General features: G+C 41.7%; 2 protein-coding genes across 2 annotated transcripts; one reads left to right on the forward strand and one right to left on the reverse strand.

Annotated features, from left to right (window-relative positions):
* Window positions 1-1,405: 1,405 nt before the first annotated feature.
* On the reverse strand, window positions 1,406-5,738 carry Dh31 (diuretic hormone class 2). Its single transcript, XM_033337752.2, has 4 exons — window positions 5,618-5,738; window positions 3,230-3,334; window positions 2,496-2,588; window positions 1,406-2,382 (listed from the first exon to the last, which is right to left on the reverse strand). Exons 2-4 carry the CDS (start codon window positions 3,313-3,315, stop codon window positions 2,250-2,252), a joined length of 312 nt encoding a protein of 103 aa, XP_033193643.1. The 5' UTR covers window positions 3,316-3,334; window positions 5,618-5,738; the 3' UTR covers window positions 1,406-2,249.
* Window positions 5,739-15,208: 9,470 nt separating this feature from the next.
* On the forward strand, window positions 15,209-22,809 carry LOC117153658 (uncharacterized). Its single transcript, XM_033327919.2, has 2 exons — window positions 15,209-16,255; window positions 18,106-22,809. Exons 1-2 carry the CDS (start codon window positions 16,151-16,153, stop codon window positions 19,834-19,836), a joined length of 1,836 nt encoding a protein of 611 aa, XP_033183810.2. The 5' UTR covers window positions 15,209-16,150; the 3' UTR covers window positions 19,837-22,809.
* The last annotated feature ends 717 nt before the right edge of the window (window positions 22,810-23,526 follow it).

The raw sequence follows: 23,526 nt of genomic DNA on the forward strand, positions 1-23,526 counted from the left end.
TTTTTTTCTGGAATTATTTCCTGCAATAGTTGTAGTCATGAGATAATGGTAGTCATAAGATATTCATATTTATCTATAAGTGACAACTCATCATATTCTTTGCCCATTAATAGGTGATAGTGTGACTCCATTTCTAATCTATATTTTGTTCAGTCGGTACTGATGGAGGAAATTCTGTGTGATTTTATGATATGTACATGTTTTTGCATATTTGCAAGACATGCTCTGGAGGAATGATTTGAGCCCATACTGTCATCTAATTGGTACGTTGATAAAATTACATTCTGCAACAACTATATCAAAACATCAATCTACAAATCAAAAGGCACAGGTTAGGGTAAATAGAAAATACTGGCTTGGGTAAATAGAGCTAGAGTGTATCACTACAATCTGGCAGCCTCCTTGACAAAGATTAGCATATTACAAGACTCAAGATGTGACTATAGCACTCACATCGAAGAAATAATTTGTATCTTGTGGGCCTGCTTCTTACACAGGTATGAAAGATAAAAATTTATACAAAATCACAGAAAGAACGGATGGACTCTGCTCTACAGAATCCACATATTTCTTAAAGAACCCAAGATACAGAGCATCAAAGATATAGATAAATTTGTAGAAGCTTCATATATCACCATGTAACGAGAATAATTATGTTAAAATTCAGAGACAACAAAGAGTACTAAGCTTTAAACTGAAACCTTACCATTGTACAGATATTTTCTAATACATAAGTCTGAAGCTAGATGTACATTAAAAAGACTAAAAAGAGAATGCTAGATTAAAGATTAGGATTAAGTACTAGATTAAGATTAAATATTACAGATTGTGCAATTATTCGAATTTTTAGTTCTAAGTTAACTATATTTATACCTTGATATTGCTGTTATATTGTTAATATTCAACACTCTTGATGTAACATGAAGCTAGATTTAAAACTAAGACTGAGCACTAGGTTAAGGTCTAGTATTACAAATTGTGCAATCACTCGGATTTTTAGTTCTAAGCTCAGTATTTTTACTTGATATTGTTGTTATATTATTGATATAGTGTTAATGTGGCTTATAGACCCATAAAAGTCTAAAGCTTGTATTCATTAAAAAAGATATTTTGATATTCTCAGTCATGGTGTAATATACTTATGTTCTCGACAAGTGTACCGAAATGGTGGGAAATGCGCTATCAGGGAGGGGGATATTTTGAATAAAATGGGTGAAAGGTAACTACTATGGCAATGTTTCAAGATCCTAGTAAATACTTTATTTGTCTACATTCTGCACTAGTTTTTCCGGTTGATTTAACGGAATCCTTGCATTCTTTTGTTTATGATAAAAGAAAGAAGGGAGAAGAGAGAAGAGGAAGGATAAGGAAAAGATAATAGCAAAGGTAATGTAGAAACGAAAGGTATATGTATTGGATTTATTTTCGTTAATTTTACATAAAACAGCGTATTGATACGCTAATAGTCGAATAGCATTCGTTCGAAAATACAATATGATGTATGTAATTAGTTGGAAACGAAATAGACATAATGTACAAGTATTTAAGCTGCATGTACGACAGGTATCGATATCAGTTTATGAATGCAAAATAGATGCACGATCGGCTACAATTTAACGCATGCGACTGAAAGATAAATTACAGAATTCACAGTTGACCATTTAAACTTGTGCGTTTCCAATAATTATTAATGGTTTCTATTTTAACGCTTGATTGTGTTATATATATCGTATCGCCGATGGGTAGGTTTGTCGTATTATTTTACTATTCTTTCCACATGTTCGTATATATGCTTGTAAACGCAGGAATACGCACTCTGGTACGTAAATATGAATGGAATAACTTTATGACTAGAACAATGACTAGAATGTAACCGACATTTAACTGTCTTGATGTTCTAAATTTTAAAGAAGAAAGAAACCGAGGAAAAAGAAGGAACAATATGTTTCATGAACAAAAATTTTCAGTATACCGCGTATATGCGAGAGATCTGAGATAGAAATGATTGATTGCACGCACGAACGATAATTTAAAAGAGAAATCGATTTGACTCAAGATTGATTTACTAATTGATAAGGGCTAAAGCAGCCAAAATTTGTCGGGTTGCAGAATCACCTTACAACAGGGGCAAAGGCAAGAAAAGGAACGAAAGAACGAACGAACGAACGAGCCCGTGCAAGTAAACATTTATGACGTTAGAGCTTAAAGTCGAAATGAGATTGATCAAGCGAACCAGTACGTTTCTGAATCTAGGGTTGTTCGGAACGACGTCGTCGGCCAGGTCCTCCGGCGTAATTCGCCGCTGCTAATCCCATCAAATGTTTTGCAGCTTGAGACCCGCTGAATCCGCGACTCAAACCTAAGTCCAGTCCCCGTTTGTTACTGTAAAAAGAAGCCACGGATGGTGATTAGAGTGCGAAACTTTGACAATGAATGCCAAATATGTATGTATTGCACTGGTATTAACTTTGTAAAGATGGTTACTTTTCACTCACTTTTCAAGCTCTGGATTACGTATCATGGTGTGACCAAGCCGACTAATTATTTCCATTAGAGCTTCCGGATCTTCCTCCCAGTAACCTTGTTGTCTATAATGTAAAAGTGTCAATGTCTTTTAACAAAAGCATTTGCGCCTAGTTGTGAAACATTGAGAGCTTTACTTTGCATAATGCTAACAATGATTTTCATTGAGTACACGGCCAAGCTTTTTTCGCTGAAATTGTTCGCGGCACTCTCATTTCATTTAACGACGTTTAACTATCGAATTTATAACTTTTCCATTCTGGGTTATACACGCATACGCGATACTCTGTAACAGTGGAACAAAAAGACATAACAATGGCAGTCTCTTTACTTTTAGATAGACGGAAGAACCGTTTCCTCTCATTAAACGACACCTCGTCAAATGAAACTGGGTTAAACTTTCTGACACTGCCAGATGCGTCTTTCGTTCACCTTGTATATGCGTATCTCTTTTTCTCTGTTTCTTAGACACATAATACGACTGTGCTTATTCATGTTTCTATCTATATTGTCCTGCTATGAATCGCGCATTTTGCAGTATCTCTTGTTTCATCTCGTCTCGTCTTGTCTAGCGTAGTTCCGTGCCGTATCATACATCCGTTTTCGTCTCAATATATTTCGACTAGCGATACTACGAAAGATCGATCGACCAAGCAAATTTGTAGGAAAAAGTGAATAAATTGATTGCCAAAGATGAGAGACTTACGGCGCGGCATTCGTCGAGAGGTTCGAAGATACGAAAAGAGCCGCAACCACCAACAGTATGTAGAACGATACCATCCTTTGATGCATCCTCGAAATTTTTTCAAATCTGAAAGTGAAGTGGTTTCATTGTATAATATTAATCGATTCATTCAACGCACCGTTGCATACATGTGCATGTTAAGAAACGATCAGGATGAAATTGATCAAAATATACGTTTCCCGAGTTGGAACTCCAGTTAGAGCTCCAGTTGGAACGTCTATACGTGTCGGTGAATATAAACTAAAGGAGAAATAAGGAAAAGAAAGAAGAAAGAGAAAGAGGAGAGAAATCAAAGTCCTTAGTCTTTACTATTTTTCTTTTTTCAAACTACCGGAGAGAGAAAGGTAGGCGCACTCCGCGACTATAGCGACTAACAAACTATTCAAGCCACAATCTAAGAAGAAATTCTAGGAAGGAAAGAGCGATCGTGGCAAACTTTTCGAGCAGGTCTCTGCATCGTATTCTTACGATTCTCAACAGACAGTTCCATACAGCAGCATACTATCGTAACAGTAAAAAGGTTCATTTGCGAAACGTTACATACACATATATGCACATACATGTACACATATGTGTGTCTTTTGTCCTTAAAATGTTTTTGTAAGCAGTGATTGGGATTATTCGAAGCTTGTAAGGTCCAAGGAAATTGTGTTTTCATTGAAACGAATACCCGAAAGTTTATGGCACGCTTCAGATTACAGCGACGCTTTCCAATTTCTCTTAGTATCGATGTTCGTTCAATTAGTATTTTATTGGAAGGCAATCACGAGTTGCTTTCAGCGTGCCGAATGGCCGTAACACAGGATAATTGGATTCAGCGCTTCCGATAATTGATGTTGACGATACGTTTTCACGCGTGTACTTACATTCGTTAAGAACAACTCGATACTCGAATACACAAACATTTTCAAATGTTTAAATATCACAATTCTCTGTGGGATTCTAAAAGAACTATTCCATCCACCGTATTGGAACTTGTTTAAACCGGGAAGAATCGAAAGAAAATATTGGATTTCGAGAAAAATGAAAATCAAAAAAGAAGCGAGATAAAGGGGTGTGCAGATAACAAGAAATTAAAAGAATCGTAGCAATTACTTTCGTCTCTTTCGTTTTTTCTATTTTTTGCCACCTTTCATGCCCCGTATTTCGCAATTCTGTCTGTTATACCCCGTATTCCGATTTCCGCTTTTCATTTTCCGCTTTCCGCTTTCCCCTTTCTGTTTTCCGTTCTCCGACGACTAAGCAGCGCGGTATACTCGCAACAGGGTGAATCGCGTTCGATCAGCCATGAAAATTCAACCACGAAGAACAGCTGCGCGTATCGTCTTCCTTATCCAATTAAGATTCGAGAAGTGGAAATATCGTATAGATTGCTATTTGAAAGTAAATGACAAATCGAACAGCTGTGAACTGGAGAAAATATCGCGATACCCGTATTTGCCATAAACTCGATTGTTTTTTTTTTTTTTTCAGTCTATTAATTTCTTTATGAAGAAGGAGAGACGTTTATCGCGAATGCAATGGCTCGATGTGACGAAAAGAACGCAGCAACAAGTCAAATTACCTGTCGGCGTACCGTTTAATTTTTGCATCGTGAAACGAATAGATCGGACGTGTCGCGAATTACTTTCATTCGAACATTGAAAGAATTTATTATGTGAAACTGAATATTTCTCCGTGAGTTTATTTCGATAATCATTGCAACGTGGAGGTTTCGTCTTAGCGAATTCGCTCACGTACTTATTCTAATTTCGAGTTCGGTTCGAAGCGTGCATAAAAATCGAACAGTTGGAAAACCCGAGAAATGTCAGAAAAGAAGAGAAACAGTGGTTGGATAGTGGTCGGAGACAGTGGAGATACAAGAAGGAAAATAGGTGAAACAGAAAAAGGAGAGTAGGAATTATAAATGCGAAAGATTTGTTAAAAGCAGGAAACCGTATTCTATTTAAACGCAACGGAGTTGGCAGTTTCTTCGATTTAGAAACGCGTCGTTTCCACAATGAAATGATTACAAGATTTATATGGATAGAAAATATTCATAGAGTGAATGATCATCGGAACTGTGGTTCCTGTTAAAATTCGTTATTCGTACGTTTATTTTCTCTCGTAACTCGGACACTCGTTCGTTCTTCTCTTTCGTTGAAAACTTTAAAAATTTCCGTATACTTTGAGATTCGTTTACGCCGCGTACAAGTGTAAGAAAGGCCAAAGGGAAGTATGCAGAGTCAGTTGACAAAACGGACACGCGTATTTAATCTCGTGTTAACGAAAACGAACAATCGAAGAAAAAAGGGAAGAAAAGAAGGAACAAAGGAAGAAGCTAATGTTGCACTAGGTAGTTGCACTTACCTTATCGGGATACGATAAACGAACGAACACCGGTAGAGTTGTTCTTAGATAGATTGTTCAGCTAGATTGTTTCTTCGACGACGGAGAATCCCGCTCTGCGAATACGACTCTGCTCTTCACGGTTTATATAAGTCCGCGGCTTTACGGCGCTTGTTTCATCCCCCATTTTCATCCCCATCCCCACCCCATGGTACCCCTAAAGACTTTCCTCGACCAATCAAACGGATCCGTGTACTACCCCGTCCGAGCTTCCTACCCTCGATTCTCGTATATCGTTCCGGTAACCACCAACGAGCGTAACGCGAACTCAACCGCGCGCACTACTATCGCCGAATCAACCATTCTTCTTCGTTCTCTTTCTTTCTTCCTGTTTCATCTTTTTCCCTTCTTTCCTTTGGTTTTTTTTTCTCCCCTTTGTTTTCAGAGCAAGCAGAACAAGCAAAAGTCGCAAGTTGAATCGCCTCGTGTACCAAACTCGCAAGAGTTTCATAGCCTTCGGAGAATATTGCGATAAGCGTTTTGTACATGTAACCGTGTTACGCTATATAAAAAGTTAAATAAATGTAAAAGGTTCGATGAATCGATTAGAGTGTTTTTGAAAGAAAACAGGAAAATCAGGGAAGAAAATACCATCTGGTTGGTCGTTAGTCACGTTTGATTCATCGATAACAACTCCTTGGACGTAGAGGAATACACAACTGGAGCGAGTTTCGTCCATTAAGCTTACCATTTTATTGCCACTACTGTTTACTACCCTATGAAAGTCTCGCTATGATAACAATCGTTCGGATCGGTTCTTGGTTTCAAGTCGCGTGCGTACGAAGATATTAATTATCCGATTCTGTGATTAGTCTTTCGTGGAAAAGAGGAAATCTGAATGTGAAGCAGTAGTGACAGTTGCTAAATCGGTGCCGATTTATCGAAAAATATGCTTACCGAGAATCTCATTCGTACAGTCATATTCGCAATCTATGGTAAACGCGCTCCTTTTTCCTTCTGCGCTTGATCGATTCGATTAATCTTAAGATTAAGTTTGAAATGACAGTCGAAAGAGGAGGAAAGGAACAAGCATCAAAGCGCAACTATTATTCTCTGATCGTTTTTCTCGACTAGGTCAACCTACGAGAGCCTTTCCCTTTTGATCGCGGTAATATATGTCCATAAATATACCGTTACTTACACTTATCCTTTTTGTCCATCCTTTGAAACGGAATAACTTTTTCAAAATTGGACCGAATGACGAGCTTTTTCGAGAAACTAAACTATTACTTTACTAGGCGAAGAAACATTTGGAGATAATTGCAATTGGGATGGCGGGCAAAATAATAAATGTCGATTTTTACAGCTTTCTTGTCTGAGCCTGTCATGAATATTTAAGAAATATGTTTCGCAGATTTATATAACTATATCAGTTATCTGTATACATGCTGAAAATCTCATCGAAATCATTGCGAAACATCGATGATACAGTAAAAAGCGACAAGCATCGGAAGATGTAAGAATCTTTAGATCTATAAGCCGAAGTTCGTGAGAAACTGACCATTTTTACCATTTTTAACAGTTTGCAACTCATAGCAACGTCGACCGATTTTCAGCAGATATACAGATATACAGATATACAGATATACAGTATACATATACAGTATATTTAACGTATATAGGTAACTCAGATAAATCTACAAAACGTATTTTGTAAATTTTTATTACTGGCTCGAATAATCAGTTTTTTACGCATATCTAATAAATTGATGCAAATCGTTTGGTCGAATCTAAAAAAAAAAAGTTATTCTGCTTTAAAGGATAGACAAATATGAGTAAACTGTATATATTGTCACATGTTAGACTGCATTTCGAAAGCGAAATCTTTGTGAAAGAAAGAACGACCGCGCGATTCGACCCTCGAATCTCCAAACGGATGAAGCGGCTACTGCGATTCGCTCTGTTTTGATCAATTCCTTTCGCATCGCGAGGATCCAAAGATAAAAAACGGAAATGCTTTCGTATCGATTCGTCTTTTCGCGTTTGTTTCTTGTTCCTTTTTCTTTCTTTTTCCCTCCTTCACTTTTTCCATCCAACATACATATTTACAGGAATTCAAGAATCACCTTATTACCGTTTATTGCGGCGTCTATACATAATTCGTCCCTTTCGTAGGGCGCCGTCTACCATTGTCGGTCGGCATGCAAATCACCCAATATGTAGTCCATTTTAGTAATATCTCTGAAATGGTGGTGCTTACTTTAAATAAATGATCGTTACGAACCTCGTGCGTTATAAAAGAGCGAATAAATTAACTACATGTATATCATCAATTGCGTGTACGGTTTGCATTCCTATAAAGGATACGTCCGACAGTTACTTATAATCGAGCGTGAGGTGATTCCTTGTCAAAAAATAGGAAGAAAGTCTAGAATATAATTTTGTCATATGACGCTTCGTTTTCTGTGAAAAATCCAATTTGAAAATTTGTCAAAGCGAAGTGTCCATGGAAGAATTGTATTCCATATTTTCTTCGTATCTTTTCATCGGGAATCACCCAGTGCTCCGCTTCTGTATAACGAGAGGACTCACCCTCTACCATAGCGAGGACGCGATGGATCGTCCAGAATATTGCAACATCGAGAATTCTTTATCTTGGCGAAACTGCAAACTAATGAGAGGTAAGAGTAGACGAGCTGTGGAAATAACGGAAATAGAATATACGAGTGAGAAAGAGAAGGAGAGGAAAGGAGAAATCTTATTCATCCGCTAAAGTAACCTTTTAATCACTTCCGATTACGTAAATCAATTTCAGTGGCGCGCGCGACTATGTCTGTTTCCTTTTGGAGATTGATTTATTGGTTATCAATTTGTTAGTTGGAAGCACGACGAGAAGAATTCAGATGAAACGAAAGATCGAGTAATACCAACGGAGGTAAACCAAAGAGAAACAGCAAGTAAACAGAGAGAGAGAGAAGAAAGGAAACAACGAGGAGATAAGAAATTGGAAAAAAATCAATGTTTTTCGTTTACTCGTGGCTTTTTCCTATAATTCCAAACACTGTTCTTCTTCCCTCTCTTTTCCTCTCTCTGTCTCATTCTATTTTTATTGGACGCGTTTGGTTCGAGAATTTGCGCTCCTCGTGCGAATCGAAATATCGCAGGAAACGATATCGTTAGACGTTAAAACGAAATAACCCTCCCGGTTTTATGGAATATTTGTCGAGACATAAACTAGAAATCAATCCGATACGGCCAGTGTGCCCGCTCGATTCATTTGAACGTTCGAGATCGTGCTTTCGGAGAAGTTGAAGTTAAATTGAAATATATCGCAAGAATTATTTCGTTCGAACATGCGATGTAAAAATTTTGTAGGTTAAAATTTCTTTCTCTCCCCCCGCCCCCATCTCTCTCTCTCTCTCTGTCTCTCTCTCTCTTTGTGAAAAGAAGAGAGATTTCTTCCATGGTTCTCTTCAATTCAGTACAGTTACCTCGATAGAATTGCCTCGGCTGATTGTTTCCCGGTTTGCCCGATGTATCACGTTCTTTATGTGGTTTCGAACGTTTCATCGGGATAGAGACGATTTGGCGCCAGGAGAAGTATACGTGTAAGTATGTGTACATCTGTTTAGCAAGATGACAGAAAGCCTGTAGGCTGTAGCAACTGCAGTAAGAATGGTAGTCGTATTACAGGCGTATCCCATACGTTATTATTCACTCACGTTTTCACGTTTTCTTTGGGGCAAGCGATTCGTGGATTCCTCGATTTCCTGTAAAATCAAGTAGTCGCAAAATCAGGTACTCCACGAAGCAACTTCCCATTCCGAAATGATAACTTCCGTCCCTCAGTCTCTCACTCTTCGTCATTCTCTCTCTCCCTCTCCCTCTCTCTCTCTCTCTCTCTCCAGGGAACGAAGAGTCGATCTAACGATTTTCCAAGGATCAAATCCTATCGAGAGGAAACCAGTCGATGGCGAAGTTAGGAGAGTTACTCACAAGCAAACGGTCGTCGATTAGTTGATCGTACATACTTGGTTCTAAACTTCATCCCCAATCTACGTTATACCTATCGCATATTATAAGTTGGGTTAGCTTCTTTCTCGGGAGACCTGATATTTCTCGCGTGTTCATGCTGGTGTATTCGTGCTGTATTTCTGTCGTACTGCTGTCTCGTTATAATTAAAATTTATTGTTTTTGTACTCGACCAAGCGTACGTGATGGCGCACGCGGTCGAAAAGAAAAGCGGGTAGGGAAGGGAAGGAAAAGAAAAGGGAAGAAGAGAAGCAGAGGTATGAGTTGCAGAAACAAACGACAGTGATCAGTAATTACAGGTGACACTGATTGTTCGACTTAAAATACACGGTAAAATAGTTAAATCGTATCGATTCGAGAAGCAAACTAGTCGATCTTAAGGTAAGAGAAAAGGAAGATTCGTATGTATCGTGAACTACGTATTACGTGGTGTTCCACGTGTGCACATGCAACGACGCTCGCACCCAACGACCTGTACAGCTTTTAAAAATTACGATACTCTCGCCTCGAAGAGCGTTAACGTTCTAACAGAATTTCAACTTGGTCTATTCCGCTCCAAAGAAAATCGATTATACGTTATTCGTTATCCGTTATCTGCTCTGAAGGGGAAAATTAATGTTTCGTTAGAGGAAGATTCAGTGAAATTTAAAACAGTTAAAACACCTTCCCCGTTTAATAGAATTTTACGCTTAAGTAGCAAGGAAGTGACTTACTGATATATATAGTATCTATGCGTTGTATATTCCGTACTATGGTATCGACTGATTCGTAAACGATTTTGGATCGGTCGATTTGCAAATCCGAAGACAATGCACGACGCAAACGAAAAAAGGGTTTGAAAAAAGAGTCGTATGATTTTTACAGCTTCTATTTCTGTCGGTCTACTTTCAAATGAGCCGCGCTGGATGAAGGACGCGAAGGGAAGATAACGACGATGTTCTGTTTAGCCGACTGCGACTGTTCCGAAATATTCTACTTTATCGATCGTAGGAAAACGTACGTAATTAAAATCATAGATGTTTCGACTTATCGTTACTAGATACTGCTGGTTAAGAAGGAAATTGGCTCAAAAATCGCGGAGATAGTTTCGGATACGTGTATACTCTCTAAAACGTAATATGTATATACGTATCTTATATATGTACATACCTATGTATAGTTAAAAAAGTATACACGCTTGAGAGAAAGGATATAGGATTTTATTCATCCGGGTACCCGCAGCCACATCCATGGCCACTTCTACAATCGCCGTGAATAAGCGTATCGATATCGTATCGCAACGCATCATCGAAAAGTGCTATCGCACAACCGGTGTTTACGATTTTGTCATAGAAAAACGCTCGCGTGAGACAAAAGAGGTGCGTCACGTATCAAATGCATCGACATGTCGCGGTCGTTGTGGTAGTCGTCGTCCTCGACGACAAACGTGGAGTAAATGTGCAAAGATGCGAACTTTACTATTTCCTCCACTTTTTTTCTCTTCGTCTCGAATTGCATGAATAAATAATGCGTTAGATTAATAAAACATATGTATTTGCGTCGAAAACAGGAGAATCCTCGACACGAGGCATAACAGTAGAACCGATGTACGGTTATTCGCGCAGGTGTAGCATCGTTGTTTCACACCTGTTCTTTCGATCTTTCGAACGAACCGATAACGCAAACTTTCCCATCAGGTAAGGCTCGTATCGCACATTCGTTAGTCGCGGGGAAATTCGTCTCGTTGCTGCGAGTCATCCATGTACTTTTATCCTTTGGCCGATTAGTTTCGAGAAAGGAAAAGGTAAGGACGATAAAGATAAATACCACGCGGTAACGCAAGGCAGGTGCATGGTTCGAGAATCGAGGCGCGACTCTCCACTTCTCTTTAGCTTCGATATCGTTTGTCGTGTCGTGTATCCACAGTAGCGCCTAGTATTCCATCATTTTCTTTCTTTCTGCTTGTGTTTGTTTACCTACATGACAACTTACCTACCTACGAACCTACGTACTTACCTACCTACTTATCTATCTACCTACCTACCTATTTACTTACCTACTCGCTTGCCCGTGTGTCTGTCTATCTAGTCACCGACCGATTCAACGATCCTCTTCTTTGTGTTCGTACTTGCCTATCGAAGTTATTTTGCAACCTTGACGAGAAATGGAAAATACATTGGCAGAGAAAAGGCTGTCGCGTTTCGATTAATGGTACGACCTCGTTCGAATATCCATGGAGAAGTTAAACGAAGCTAGTTGATAGAGAGAGGGAGAGAGAAGGAAAGGAAGAACTCTTCCTTTGAAAATCATTCTGTTTTTAATTTCTTTTTATTTTCTGATATCACTCGATGAATAGAGCTGAAGTATGACGGTTTTGAGTTTAGGAATCCATTTGGGAAACAGCAGTCATGCGTTTTTAATATTTTGCAATTCTTCGTCCACTGTATGACTTACCTTAACGTGATAATACAGACGATATTTAAACGATAAATTTGATTATTTATCTAACACATATCGTGTTCAAAGCAGCTGAATATCTCTTTATTATCAATATATGAATCGATTTGTCAAATAACATTTTCGATAAGGATTACCGACCGCCCTCCGGCTGCCAGAAAAATATTTGTACATACAACCTAACTAATACCCCTCCTACTTCTCCATTCCCACGAAACAATATCCAGTTATGTTCGTAGTATGAAGAAAAACGGGCGATCTATCTAGCACGCATAAGGCAGGAAGAAGGCCATACGGGATTTTGCAATCTCTTTCGAGTAATAACTTTTCAACAGGAAGATTCCTATATTTAATTAACTTGGTATCGTTGACCTCTGCTCGATAAGTACGTTCGGTAAATATAAGTTTCGACCAAAAAAGATGGATTCCCAGAGGCAAAGTTAGCACGAAGGGTGTATTACGATGGTTGAAACAACCGGAAACGTAACCATGTAAAATCGTTGTCTCTCGACCCGTCTCATGTACCGTGAACCGTGCCTTAAAACGCGTTTCTCCGTGACCGGTGTAATTTGTCTGGAAATCACCTTCCGATGTTCTCTCAACAGCGAGAAGGAGGAAGAAAAGAGAAGTAAAATAGGTTATGTGGAGTACTGGCGTAAGCAACAGCGCCTCTTTCCGTCGATCTCGAAATACGTATCCAGTTAAGGGAAACGCGTAAATTTACAAAGTCGAATCCTCGATAAGTGATTCGAGTTGGACGTGTTAAACTGGTGCACGGCCGAATAGTCCGCAGCACGCACAGTGCACGCGCACAGTTCAGACAGCTACAAACGGGGCAGGTGAAGTGCACAGCTGCTGGACAGCTGGACAGCTGGACCGATATTCGTTTCCAGGTAGAGTCGGTTCAGTCGCAAACAGTCCCGAAGCAAAACGATCGGTCGAAGTATTCGCGACCAAAGGGAAAACTCACACCTTTATCGCACGTTTGTCCTATAGGGTATAGAATGTACATAAGCGCAAAAAGGAATAACACGGAACGAAAGAAAACCAGCTGGTTCGGTTGTTTCGTTCGACCGGATCCGCCGTTTCCTCCGAGCAAAGCGTCGTCGAATGTTTAAGACGAGACGCGAAGTGTTGACCTGCGCCTCGATGCACGCGTGTATGCTTACACATCTCGACGTCTACTCGCCTAACCTTTACCATGTATTTTGAAACCATTCGGATGCGCGTACGTATATACGCACACATATATACGCTTATGTATATGGGTCATTGGAACCCTTCGAAGACGGATCGTTTTTCCTAAGGTTCTCACGAAAGACGGGTGCGGGCGACGCGACGTATCGGAACGGTCGATAAGGAGAGCAGATTTCCTGCGATCTTGCTATATACATACGTATAGAGATATACGCGTAGAAACGCTGTTTCGCACCCCTACTAGCGATAATTCTCCATCGTCCCAAACAGCACTGCAAGCAGGAGAATTGCGCAACGTGTCGCGCGCTACGCTGACTCAGACGGGTGAAATGCAGAACGCGGGTGTTCCGTACGATAGTCGTACATCGTACAGTTTCGCAAGGCATAACTCGCGGTCGAGTAGGCGGCCGCTACTTTCCTCTTTGAATCCCAGTTCGAAAGCGTCCGGTTGACTCGGCTTGGCTTGGATAGTCGTGTACAAATGGGAGATACCGGTATCGTTTATCGGCATCGATACCGGTAATCGATAAGCGGAGAAGAGCGAAGCAGAAAAACGGAAACGAAATAGCCGTCGTTGCGATTACGGCCTATGGGTTTCGCCTTGTCCCGTCTATTTGTCTTTTTCTAAATACATACATCGAGAGTACGTACATATATCGAGAAGAAACAATTAGTATTCTCGAGCTGCGACTAGCATCCGGTTAAGTGGCGACAGCCGCTCCCATCGATCGCGTGCGCGCACGACTACAAGCTTGTTTCTTCGGCTCTCTGGCTCGATTCCATTTTCCGCTTCTCCGTTCTGGTCCTTGACGAGAGAGGATGATGGGTCAACGGTTTCACCGCGACTCGCGATCCTAGCGATCGGACCGATGCGACGCTGCGTGGCGCGACATGGCGGTCGCAGCGATCGCAAATATACGCGCCGTATCTTACTTGAGGTACGCGTCCATTTGAGAGCAAAACTATCGTGAGTTATACCGTCGAGTTACTTTGAGAACGACTACCCAATCTGAAGTGACTCGGATAGTCGCTCTCAAAGTAGCGTCCATTTGCGAGAAATAAAAGTCGAGAACAAGTAGCGATAGTTTTACTCTTAAGTGTGTATGTACTTACCTTTACTTTTGATCCGAGTATTTTTCATCCTACAGAACCCTGCCGTATGTCGTACGTTCGATCGGTTTTATTCCTCCTCAATCAACGTAAACAACGCGTTTCTTCGATAACGAGCGACAAGATCGAAGATGAAAATTAATCGATCGTCGTGCAGACGATCGTAATCGCGATAAGACGCGTCGAAAGTCGGACGGGTCAAAACGATTGAGACGATATCGCGACATTTCGCGATACACGGGATACCGAAGAACGGCAGATAGCGGCGACGGAGACGCGTTTAGAAGAAAATCGAATATCCAGGCGATACGATAGCGGTCAACGATCGAGCGCGTATTAAACGATCGCGGATCTTGTATTTTGTACCAAGATTGGGGACTGATAACGCAAGGTAGAGAACGGGAAAGACGATTAACAGAACGAAACAGAAATAACTCTAATACGATCAACCCGATGGATGTTATGATGATCGAAGGAGTCAAAAAATAGTAGGAGGTTAATAAATGGATAAGGAAGAAATAAAGATCTATGTCTGGTGCAGCTACGTCGTACGAGTACGTAAACAAGCGCGCGCGTTACATGTACGTACGTATAAACGCTTAGGAGTGTGTAGTATGGTTAGTGTAGTATATGCTTAAATGGTTGGAGGAGGAAGGATAGAGACGGGAAAGGAAGAAAGAAGAAAGAGAAAAGGGAGCAACGTACAGGGTTTCAGGGTTAAAGAGGGAGAAAAGAGCGGCTGCATCGCGACTGGCTGGAAGTGGAAAGGCAGCGTGTTTACGCGAGTTAGTGGAGGGAGGTGGTACGTCTCAGCTGAGCGTAGTATAGAGGTAGAACGCTGACGCGAGGGCGAGTTAGTTGCGAATGAGCGCTCGTCGGGCGAGCGTCGTTGCGACGTCGGTCGATAATGTCATCTCGTGATCGACGAGCAGCCATCGGATCTTGAGGATCATCGTATATGTGCGCATGAACGTGATCATTCTATGTATACACAGAAAACGCATGATCGAGAGCATACTGCTTGCTACGCGTAGTGTTTTGATACGTGTTTTGTAGAGTGTGCAGTGCGTTGAATAGCAGTACATAACTGTTTTCTTGTTGTTGTCGCGCCGCATCGTGTATCGCGTAGACGCGCATCGCATCGAAATCCTATCGTATTTCTGGAATACGGCCGACGCGCAGACACACGGGCTCCGACGATCAAGAAGAAAGGAAACGCGTGTCCGCGGCCCGTGCGCGCGAATGTTACGGAAAACCGTAACTGCTACGCTTACGTTTGCGATTCTGCCTGAAAGAGTGGTCGCTATCGTGCGTCGCAAATTCGCGGTTTGCCGCCAATCTCGCGCGATCATCTGTCGACTGCCTCTCTCCTAAAATCTAAAACTATCTCTCGCGTATTTACGCCGAAGCAAGCGTAGTGTCGCGCACAGTGCCGTTGCTGCCAGTGATCGCGACAGCGGTAAGAAAAGCACACATACACACGGTAGTGGTAAAAGAAAAAGGAGAGGAAAAAGAGGGGAAAAGCCGAAGGAGGAGGAGAGGAGAGGTGAGAAGAAAAGAAAGAGCTGGTCGAACGAGGTACAGAAGAAGGATACAGTCGTAAACACGGGGAAAGATTCAAGGTCGAGGAGACGCGAGACGCAAAATACTCTTGGCGCGGGAGGCTCGATTTTCTACGAATCGATATCGCAATTTTTCCAAGTGTAGTGTATCGTTCTGAGCATCGGAGACCGAAAGTGAAGTGATATACGAAATTTTCTGTAAATCTCGGCACAAAAATGGTGCCGCAACAGCAAGATAGTCCCTCTAGTTCCGGGATTCCTATGTTTGGTTCGTTGCTTGTGGATAAAAATTCAACGACACCGTACTCGGATGCCACACAGGTATGTAATCGTCGTATTAAACTTCGATATCTCGAAGAACGCGTACGAACACGACGTTTTTATTTGTCTGGTCGTCCCGTACGCGTTAACGTCTTCCATAGATGGATATTATCAATAACAAAACGATAGTCGAAACACTGTTTTCTGCTGATATACCAACGAATATATACATATACGATATAGTATTTGTAATGGCTGATTTTATACCAATAAGCACGGTAGAAACAACGCGCCAGAGTGAGAGAAAGGGAAGAAGGAAAAGGAAAAAGTAACGTGTATCTTGTTTCGTTAATTTCCAATTCGTGGAATTGAGATCCGACGACTTTACATGTTGCTACGTGTCGTCGACAGATGGGAGGAAAAACGTTCGTTATAGATTTAAGAAACGAGGAGTAAAAGGTGGATTACAGGTCGCGTCTTCTACAAATTGCAAAGAGGCGACGTGTTTTTTTCCACTTTTCTTTGATTCTTTTCTTCTTCTCCTCGAAGAGAGCAGAGGCAAAATGTTTGCATGCGCGTGTCTAGTTTGATCGTTGCACGGTTATTCCCTGTAAACGTTTTTACACAAAAAAGTAGGTATGCTTATTTATTTCTGTAGCGTTTAAAATACTAACAAAACACCGTCGTCGAACGGAAGAATAGATTATATATTTTTCTCCCTCTCGTTTATTATTCCTGATGACTTTGGATTTCGTTTCAATTTTTGTTGGCGGTACTCGTTCAATTTTTCCAGCTTCTTTCATCATCCTTATTTATCTGTGCTCTTTTGCTCGATAACATCTTTTTCTTCCTTTTCATTCGTCACGATCGCCTTTCGATAAATTCGCCAAGCTATTTGCATCGAAGATATTTTCGAAAATATTTTCCGCTCTTCGTTTCGCGGAATCTAAGAAAGCGTATATGTATATATTTTGGGACGTCGCTTGAAGTGTTTGCTAAAGGTGAGAACGATAAAGGTTAAGCGAATACAGATGCGTTTACAGAAACGATAGAAGCAAAGAAATATATCTATGTGGAATTCGCTTTTGAATAGGCCAGGGTCTATTTCTTGATTTCGCGGCCGTGAATCGAGACACGATCGATCATTTGTGATTCGCGACTTAAAAGCGTCGATAAACGCGATTGATGCGCACATACATGCATCCGTGCTATAAATAAGCGAGGAGTTGGACTATTAGTCGAAAGCTCGGTTCAAACGATCGCAAACGTGTGTACAAGTATCGACGCGTTAACGAACATCTCTCGAAATAGAAATATATCCGATTACGGTGTTAGTTTAACTTTAAGGAAAAGGAAAAAGATGAAGAGACATCGAGGAACGGTTGGGTTCCTATGATGTGTATCACGTGATGCTTATACCGCGAGTAGAGTCGTTGTACTCGCGCACATCACCTTCGTAACCTACATTCTGCCCTTTCGATTTCCACTCTAGTGCGTGTCGAGTAATCGACGCAATATCTAAAAGTATAATGGGCAAGAGATTGCTTGCGCACGCTACGTGTTATCTACTTCTCGACGCTTAGCTTACCATTTAATGAGGTATGTAAATTGGTATCGCTGCGCCAGTGTATAGAACGCACATGGACTTGCTACACGCTACACGGACGCGATCGTTGCTCTCTCTCTCTCTTTCTCTCTCTCTCTCTCTCTTTCTCTACGATGCGCATACGCGAACGCGACTACGTCTTCGTTTATACGTTTATATACGAATTTACGTCGAGCATCGTCCACTCGAAATACACGGCTTGGTACGCGATACAGTGAACGCCTGGCGTAAAGCGAGAATACATACCTAGGGAAATTTTCCCAGGATCTTTTGATCATTTTCTTTTCTCCTTCTTCTGTTTCAGACGAAGAAGAACAATCCTAATCATATTAAGAGACCGATGAACGCGTTCATGGTCTGGTCACAGATCGAGCGGAGGAAAATATGCGAGATTCAGCCCGACATGCACAACGCGGAGATTAGTAAACGGCTAGGAAGACGCTGGAAGACGTTGGACGAAGCGGAGAGAAGGCCTTTTATCGAGGAGGCGGAAAGACTTCGACAGTTACACATGGTGGAATATCCGGATTACAAGTACAGACCGAGGAAAAAAGCATCAAAACCAACGGGAGGCGGCGGTGGTGGTTCTATAAGTACGAAAGTAAAAGAAGGCAGCAAAAAGCCGCGAAAGTCGGCGGGGGGTGGTATTTCCTCGTCGTCATCGATGGGAGCAACGATACTGGGCAAGAATCACACGCGTAACGATAACAACAACAATACGCATACGACGAGCGGTAGCGCGAACGCAGGAGTGGTTGGTACAATGGTGAAGAGGTTGCAAGCTCACTCCAGCAGTACCAAACCTGTATCGCGTTTGAAGGTCAGACTGGCGCTTGACAAAAGACCTTCTCTCGACTATACTCCTACCCCTCCGATCGTTACCGCCAAAATACCCAGCAGTCCATCATGCGGTACGCCAGATTCTCCGGAATCGGCCAGTTTTTACGAAGACAATTTTCTCGAGTGCGGTTCGACCGCCTCCCGACTTGCCGCCATATCCTCTGGTCCGGCCTCGGTGGAAAATACCGAGCGCCGTACTACGATCAGACACGGTACTACAGCTGTCGTTGGGAAAATCAAACGGGAACCTAGTTTCGAGATGGATTATGAAACGACGTTCGAGCCAAAAGACCGATTGCTGTCGTCGGTCGGACCTGCCGCCTCGAATCCAGCTAACGTTACCTTTTCCACATCCGTCGATGACATGAGTCTACTTTCGGAAAAAAGTTTTCGTACTCGAACACCTTGCCACGACAATCATCATCGCCACCAACATCATCATCAGCAGCAGCAGCAGCACAAGCACGACCTTCGTCATCACTCGCACCTCGAACGTCGATCCAACTCTTTGGTGAAAGAGGAATTAGACACGACGACAGTGGCTCCGACGCCGACAACCGCGACCACCCTCGTCAAGAACGAATCGATCGAGGATATGGATATAGGAATGGAAATGGACATAGATATAGAAATCAAAATGGAAATGGAAACAAATTCGCCGACGTCTGTCGCTAGTATCGGTGGCGGTATTGCCAGCGGTAGCACGAGTAACATCGGCAAAACGACAGCGATGCTGAACGAGCGCACTCAACGTACGTCGTCGAAATGTTCTTCGACCATAGTTACCAGAACCGCTACCATTCCTACCGTCGCACCTTCCGCGATTCAAACTTCGGATCTAGTGTCGACGAACCCAATGGTCAGCGACGCGATGTCGAACGATGACTCGCTAGATGCTAACAGTAACAACATTGTGGTCAACTCGGGGGATGCGACTATTGCCGCGACGGTCGTCAAACTCGAGGAACCTGCCAACAATCCGAGCTTGGCGGATCTTTACTCGCTAACGGATCTATTACAGATACAACCGTCGGATTTCAAGATAGATCTTGACATGGAAACAATAACCACCGATTTGGATACTTTCGAAACGGCCAGTTCCAGTAGTGGATCACACTTCGAGTTTTCTTGTACACCGGATGTCACAGATATGTTGTCTACTATCGGTGTAGGCAGCGATTGGGTCACGTTTTGAGAGAACGAGAATGGGCAAGCTATCGCTCAGCGGTGCAAAGTCCCGAAATCTCTTCGTCTCACGCGCACTGTCCGCATACTCTGCACAGTCCTTATATCGTTTCCACTTTCTCGTCTATACTACGAACGTTTTAGACGAGGTGGCTGGCTGCGGCTAATCCGACGATTTCGAGAATGTGCCGCGACACGACATAGATGCAGCACTCGTCTTCTTTGTATATCTCTTGTGTAGTATATTAGATTTAAGAACTATATTTTCATCTGAACGGCATTACTATAAACGAATGGTAGAACAGGGTCTTTTCCCACATCCCTGCGTATGAAGCGAAAACAGAAGAGAGGGAACAGAAAAAAGAAGTATGTGGAGAGTGTTCGCGAGTGTACAGTTAACGACAAATGCAAAGTGAGACGCGTGCAATTTTTCCAACTAAATATTTAAATATTCGTCATCTTCTCGTCTTATTTTTCTTTCCCATCGCTTTATATTTTCGTTTCTTGTATTCGCGTTTGTTACCTGTGCCGTCTTCTTCGTATTTTCGGTTCCCTGTTTCATCAATGGTACCACGCACGGTATACATCATAGCGCTACCCGTTAGAACGAACGTGAATCCTCGATACGCGTAAAACGTTTGATCTCATATTTTCTATTTACCTCTAGAGATACGCAACGCGGCGGTATACGCTTTCAACGAGTAATTTGATTGTCGATATAAACGCAATCGTTAGATCTCTTGTATCTACGTCAAATCTTTTCAACGGGCCAACGCATGCCGAATCGCCAATGTACCAAGACTTGTTGATGACTACACTGCCGATTAAAATATCTTTCTCACACCGAGTCTGCATCGGTTTGCTCAGCAACGCGCATCAAATAATTACCAAACGAATAAATTTACACGCGATATCTTGTGTCTTTGTCTTTATATCTTCGATTCTTCGATCGATTATATTACTAATAATAAGTTGTGATATCGATGCGTATTTTCTTCACACTGCCAATCATTGCCGCGATAACATTGTCTTCGCCATTGGGCAATACCCAGGTTCGCTACAACGTTTGAAATGTTGATGCAACGGATGACACGAATATCAAGAAGGGATGTTGATAGTACCGTGCATATTTTCGAAGTCGAAAATATTGGATGGGTCAGGGAAAGGGAAGTGGGGGAGGGGGGGATTAAGAAAGAGCGAGCGAGTTACTTTTTACACATTGAGCCCGACGACTAATAGGATAAATGCGCGTATAATACGAAGGACCAAAGTATAACGTATAACGACCACTTTTGCCCATTTTCTACTCGTTTGTCCTATCCTATCCTGTTTCCTTGTCCGTCGTGCCTTGTCCAATCTGTAATTCAATAGGCTGTGAGAATATTTTTCGATATAAAGATATGTCCTGTAAGTGATCAGTTTTCAAAAGTTGAGGGCAGCGAGGCAAACGCGAATCACGAGAATCGCAGGAAAAGAGAAAAGGTTTGCTGAGTCGCAACGGGTGGATCGTGCCTCGTGTCATATGTTGTGCGAAGGTAAGATCTTGTTCGTAAAGCGTGCGTAAATACGCCTAAAATGGCTGACTGATCGAACTCAGCCTACGTGTATATCTCGGTTCGTTACGTCTACGTGCCGTTTCACACGTTCCCGACATTCGATCGAATTGGTGTTCTTTTCTGTTCTTACACCCGTAATGAAATAGCGCGAGCACGCGCATCTGCCAACAAATTTTCTCGAATATTCGCGTTGCTGAATGACCAGCGTTTCGCGACCGGCGACATTGCGTTCTGTGACTTGACCGCGTACACCGAAAAAATCGTTGACAGTGAACCGTATCGCAACGATAGAAAGAAAAAGATCATCCCTGCTTGTTACGAACGGCGAAAAAATCACAACCGTGTACGAGTCGTCGACGAGCGTTTGTAATTTATTCCCGTAGATATATAGAAATAAACGAAAACACACCAAAGTGCAATATTACGCGTATGTGGCTCTGTAAATGTGCAAACGACAAAAACAAAAGAATAAATTGTTAACGAAATACGCGCGCAGCAAACAACGGCACGAACGACGCAAAGGCCATAACGATCGTGGTCGAGAGTAAATTTATTTTTTGCTGTCGTCGTCGTCGTCGTCGTCGTCGTCGTCGTCGTTGTCGTCATCGTCATCGTCGTCGTCGTCGTCGTCGTCGTCGTCGTCGTCGTCGTCGTCGTCGTCGTCGTCGTCGTCGTCGTTCTTGCTGTTATTATTGTTATTGTTGTTGGGAAGTGATGTTGTATCCTCGTATGTATACACACGTATATATACGTAATGCGAAAGAAACTTGAGAAAATGACAGCGAGAAAGCATGGCCGATATTTTTACACGAGATTAAATGTTATACGAAGGTTTATAGCGATCGCATTTAATCGGAAATTCGTTTGAAATCGACGAGTAATGATGAGAGACGCGGGGTCAATGATAACGATAACAATCATTTTATTATATTAATTCACGAGTATCAAGCATTAGTTGCTATTATCTTTTTCATTCTCTTTTCCTTTTAACAGTTCGATAATTAATTTCATTGTTTCTATTTTTCTTTTCTATCGTTTTCGCAGTTTCTTTAGTATATCGAATATTTTTTACTATCTATTACGTATGTAGCTCGTAAGAAAATAATCTCAACCGCTCGTGCATTTTCGTCGATTTCAGTAAACGAAGGACAAACGATATACCATGTATTTTGCACGGATACCGAGGAGAGTAACGTCGGGCGCTCAACGCGTCTAAGAACAAACTATCAACTGTATGTCGTAGATTTAAGTTTTCATCATACACGATAGTGAACTTAGTTGAGTTAATGACTAACTTTATACATGTATAACAACTGTACATTTGTATTTAGCGCTTTGTTTATAATACCTTTCACCTTGTTATTAAGTATCCGATTTATATAATTTTTTTATCGAACTTATTAAAAAAATATTTAAAAACAAAATAAGACGTGGTGTTTTCGATTTCGCCGAACGCGAAGACCTGTTTCCTCCGATCATCGTCGTCGCGTCGTCGCTTGATCGTTCTCCTTCTCCAATTCCTCGTATGTTCTAGATGCGTTCTTTCGTACGATACACTGCGACGAATCGAGCGGCTACGATGCACATACATATGCATGCCGAATTGACACGCGTTCCGAGTCGCGTGTACGATCCAGTCGACGACGACTTCTCTCTACGTAGATCTACGTGCGTATAATCGAGTTTTCGTTTCGACGAAATCATGCTCGCTGCATTATGCCGTGCATACAAATCCGTAGATAATAACGCGCAGTAAAATTATTAATAGTTGTTTGTCGGTGGATGAAGAACGTCGTAATGTAGCAACCATTAACATTGCACGGTTGCATTAGCACCGAACGCCTTTCTATTTCGTTGATATCGTGCTAGTCGGCTTGATAATGATTCGTCCAGGTCTTTGAAGAATCTCGTATTCCAGTTCGCGATTGATTTTTTTTTCGCTCGTTGCAAATCCCCTCCAACTTGGATCGAAAACTAGATTACCAGATAGATGGTCGTTCGTAAGTATGCTGTGACATACATATTTATTTGTGTTTTATATTTCTCGAGGTAACGCGTATGCTACGACGCTATTTAATGTACAGCGACACGGTATCGTATAGAACCAAAACGAAATGCGCGACTATCCGTCTCTCTCTTTTTCT

This window comes from Bombus vancouverensis, chromosome 14 (assembly GCF_051014615.1).
Source record: "Bombus vancouverensis nearcticus chromosome 14, iyBomVanc1_principal, whole genome shotgun sequence".
NCBI lineage: Eukaryota > Metazoa > Arthropoda > Insecta > Hymenoptera > Apidae > Bombus > Bombus vancouverensis.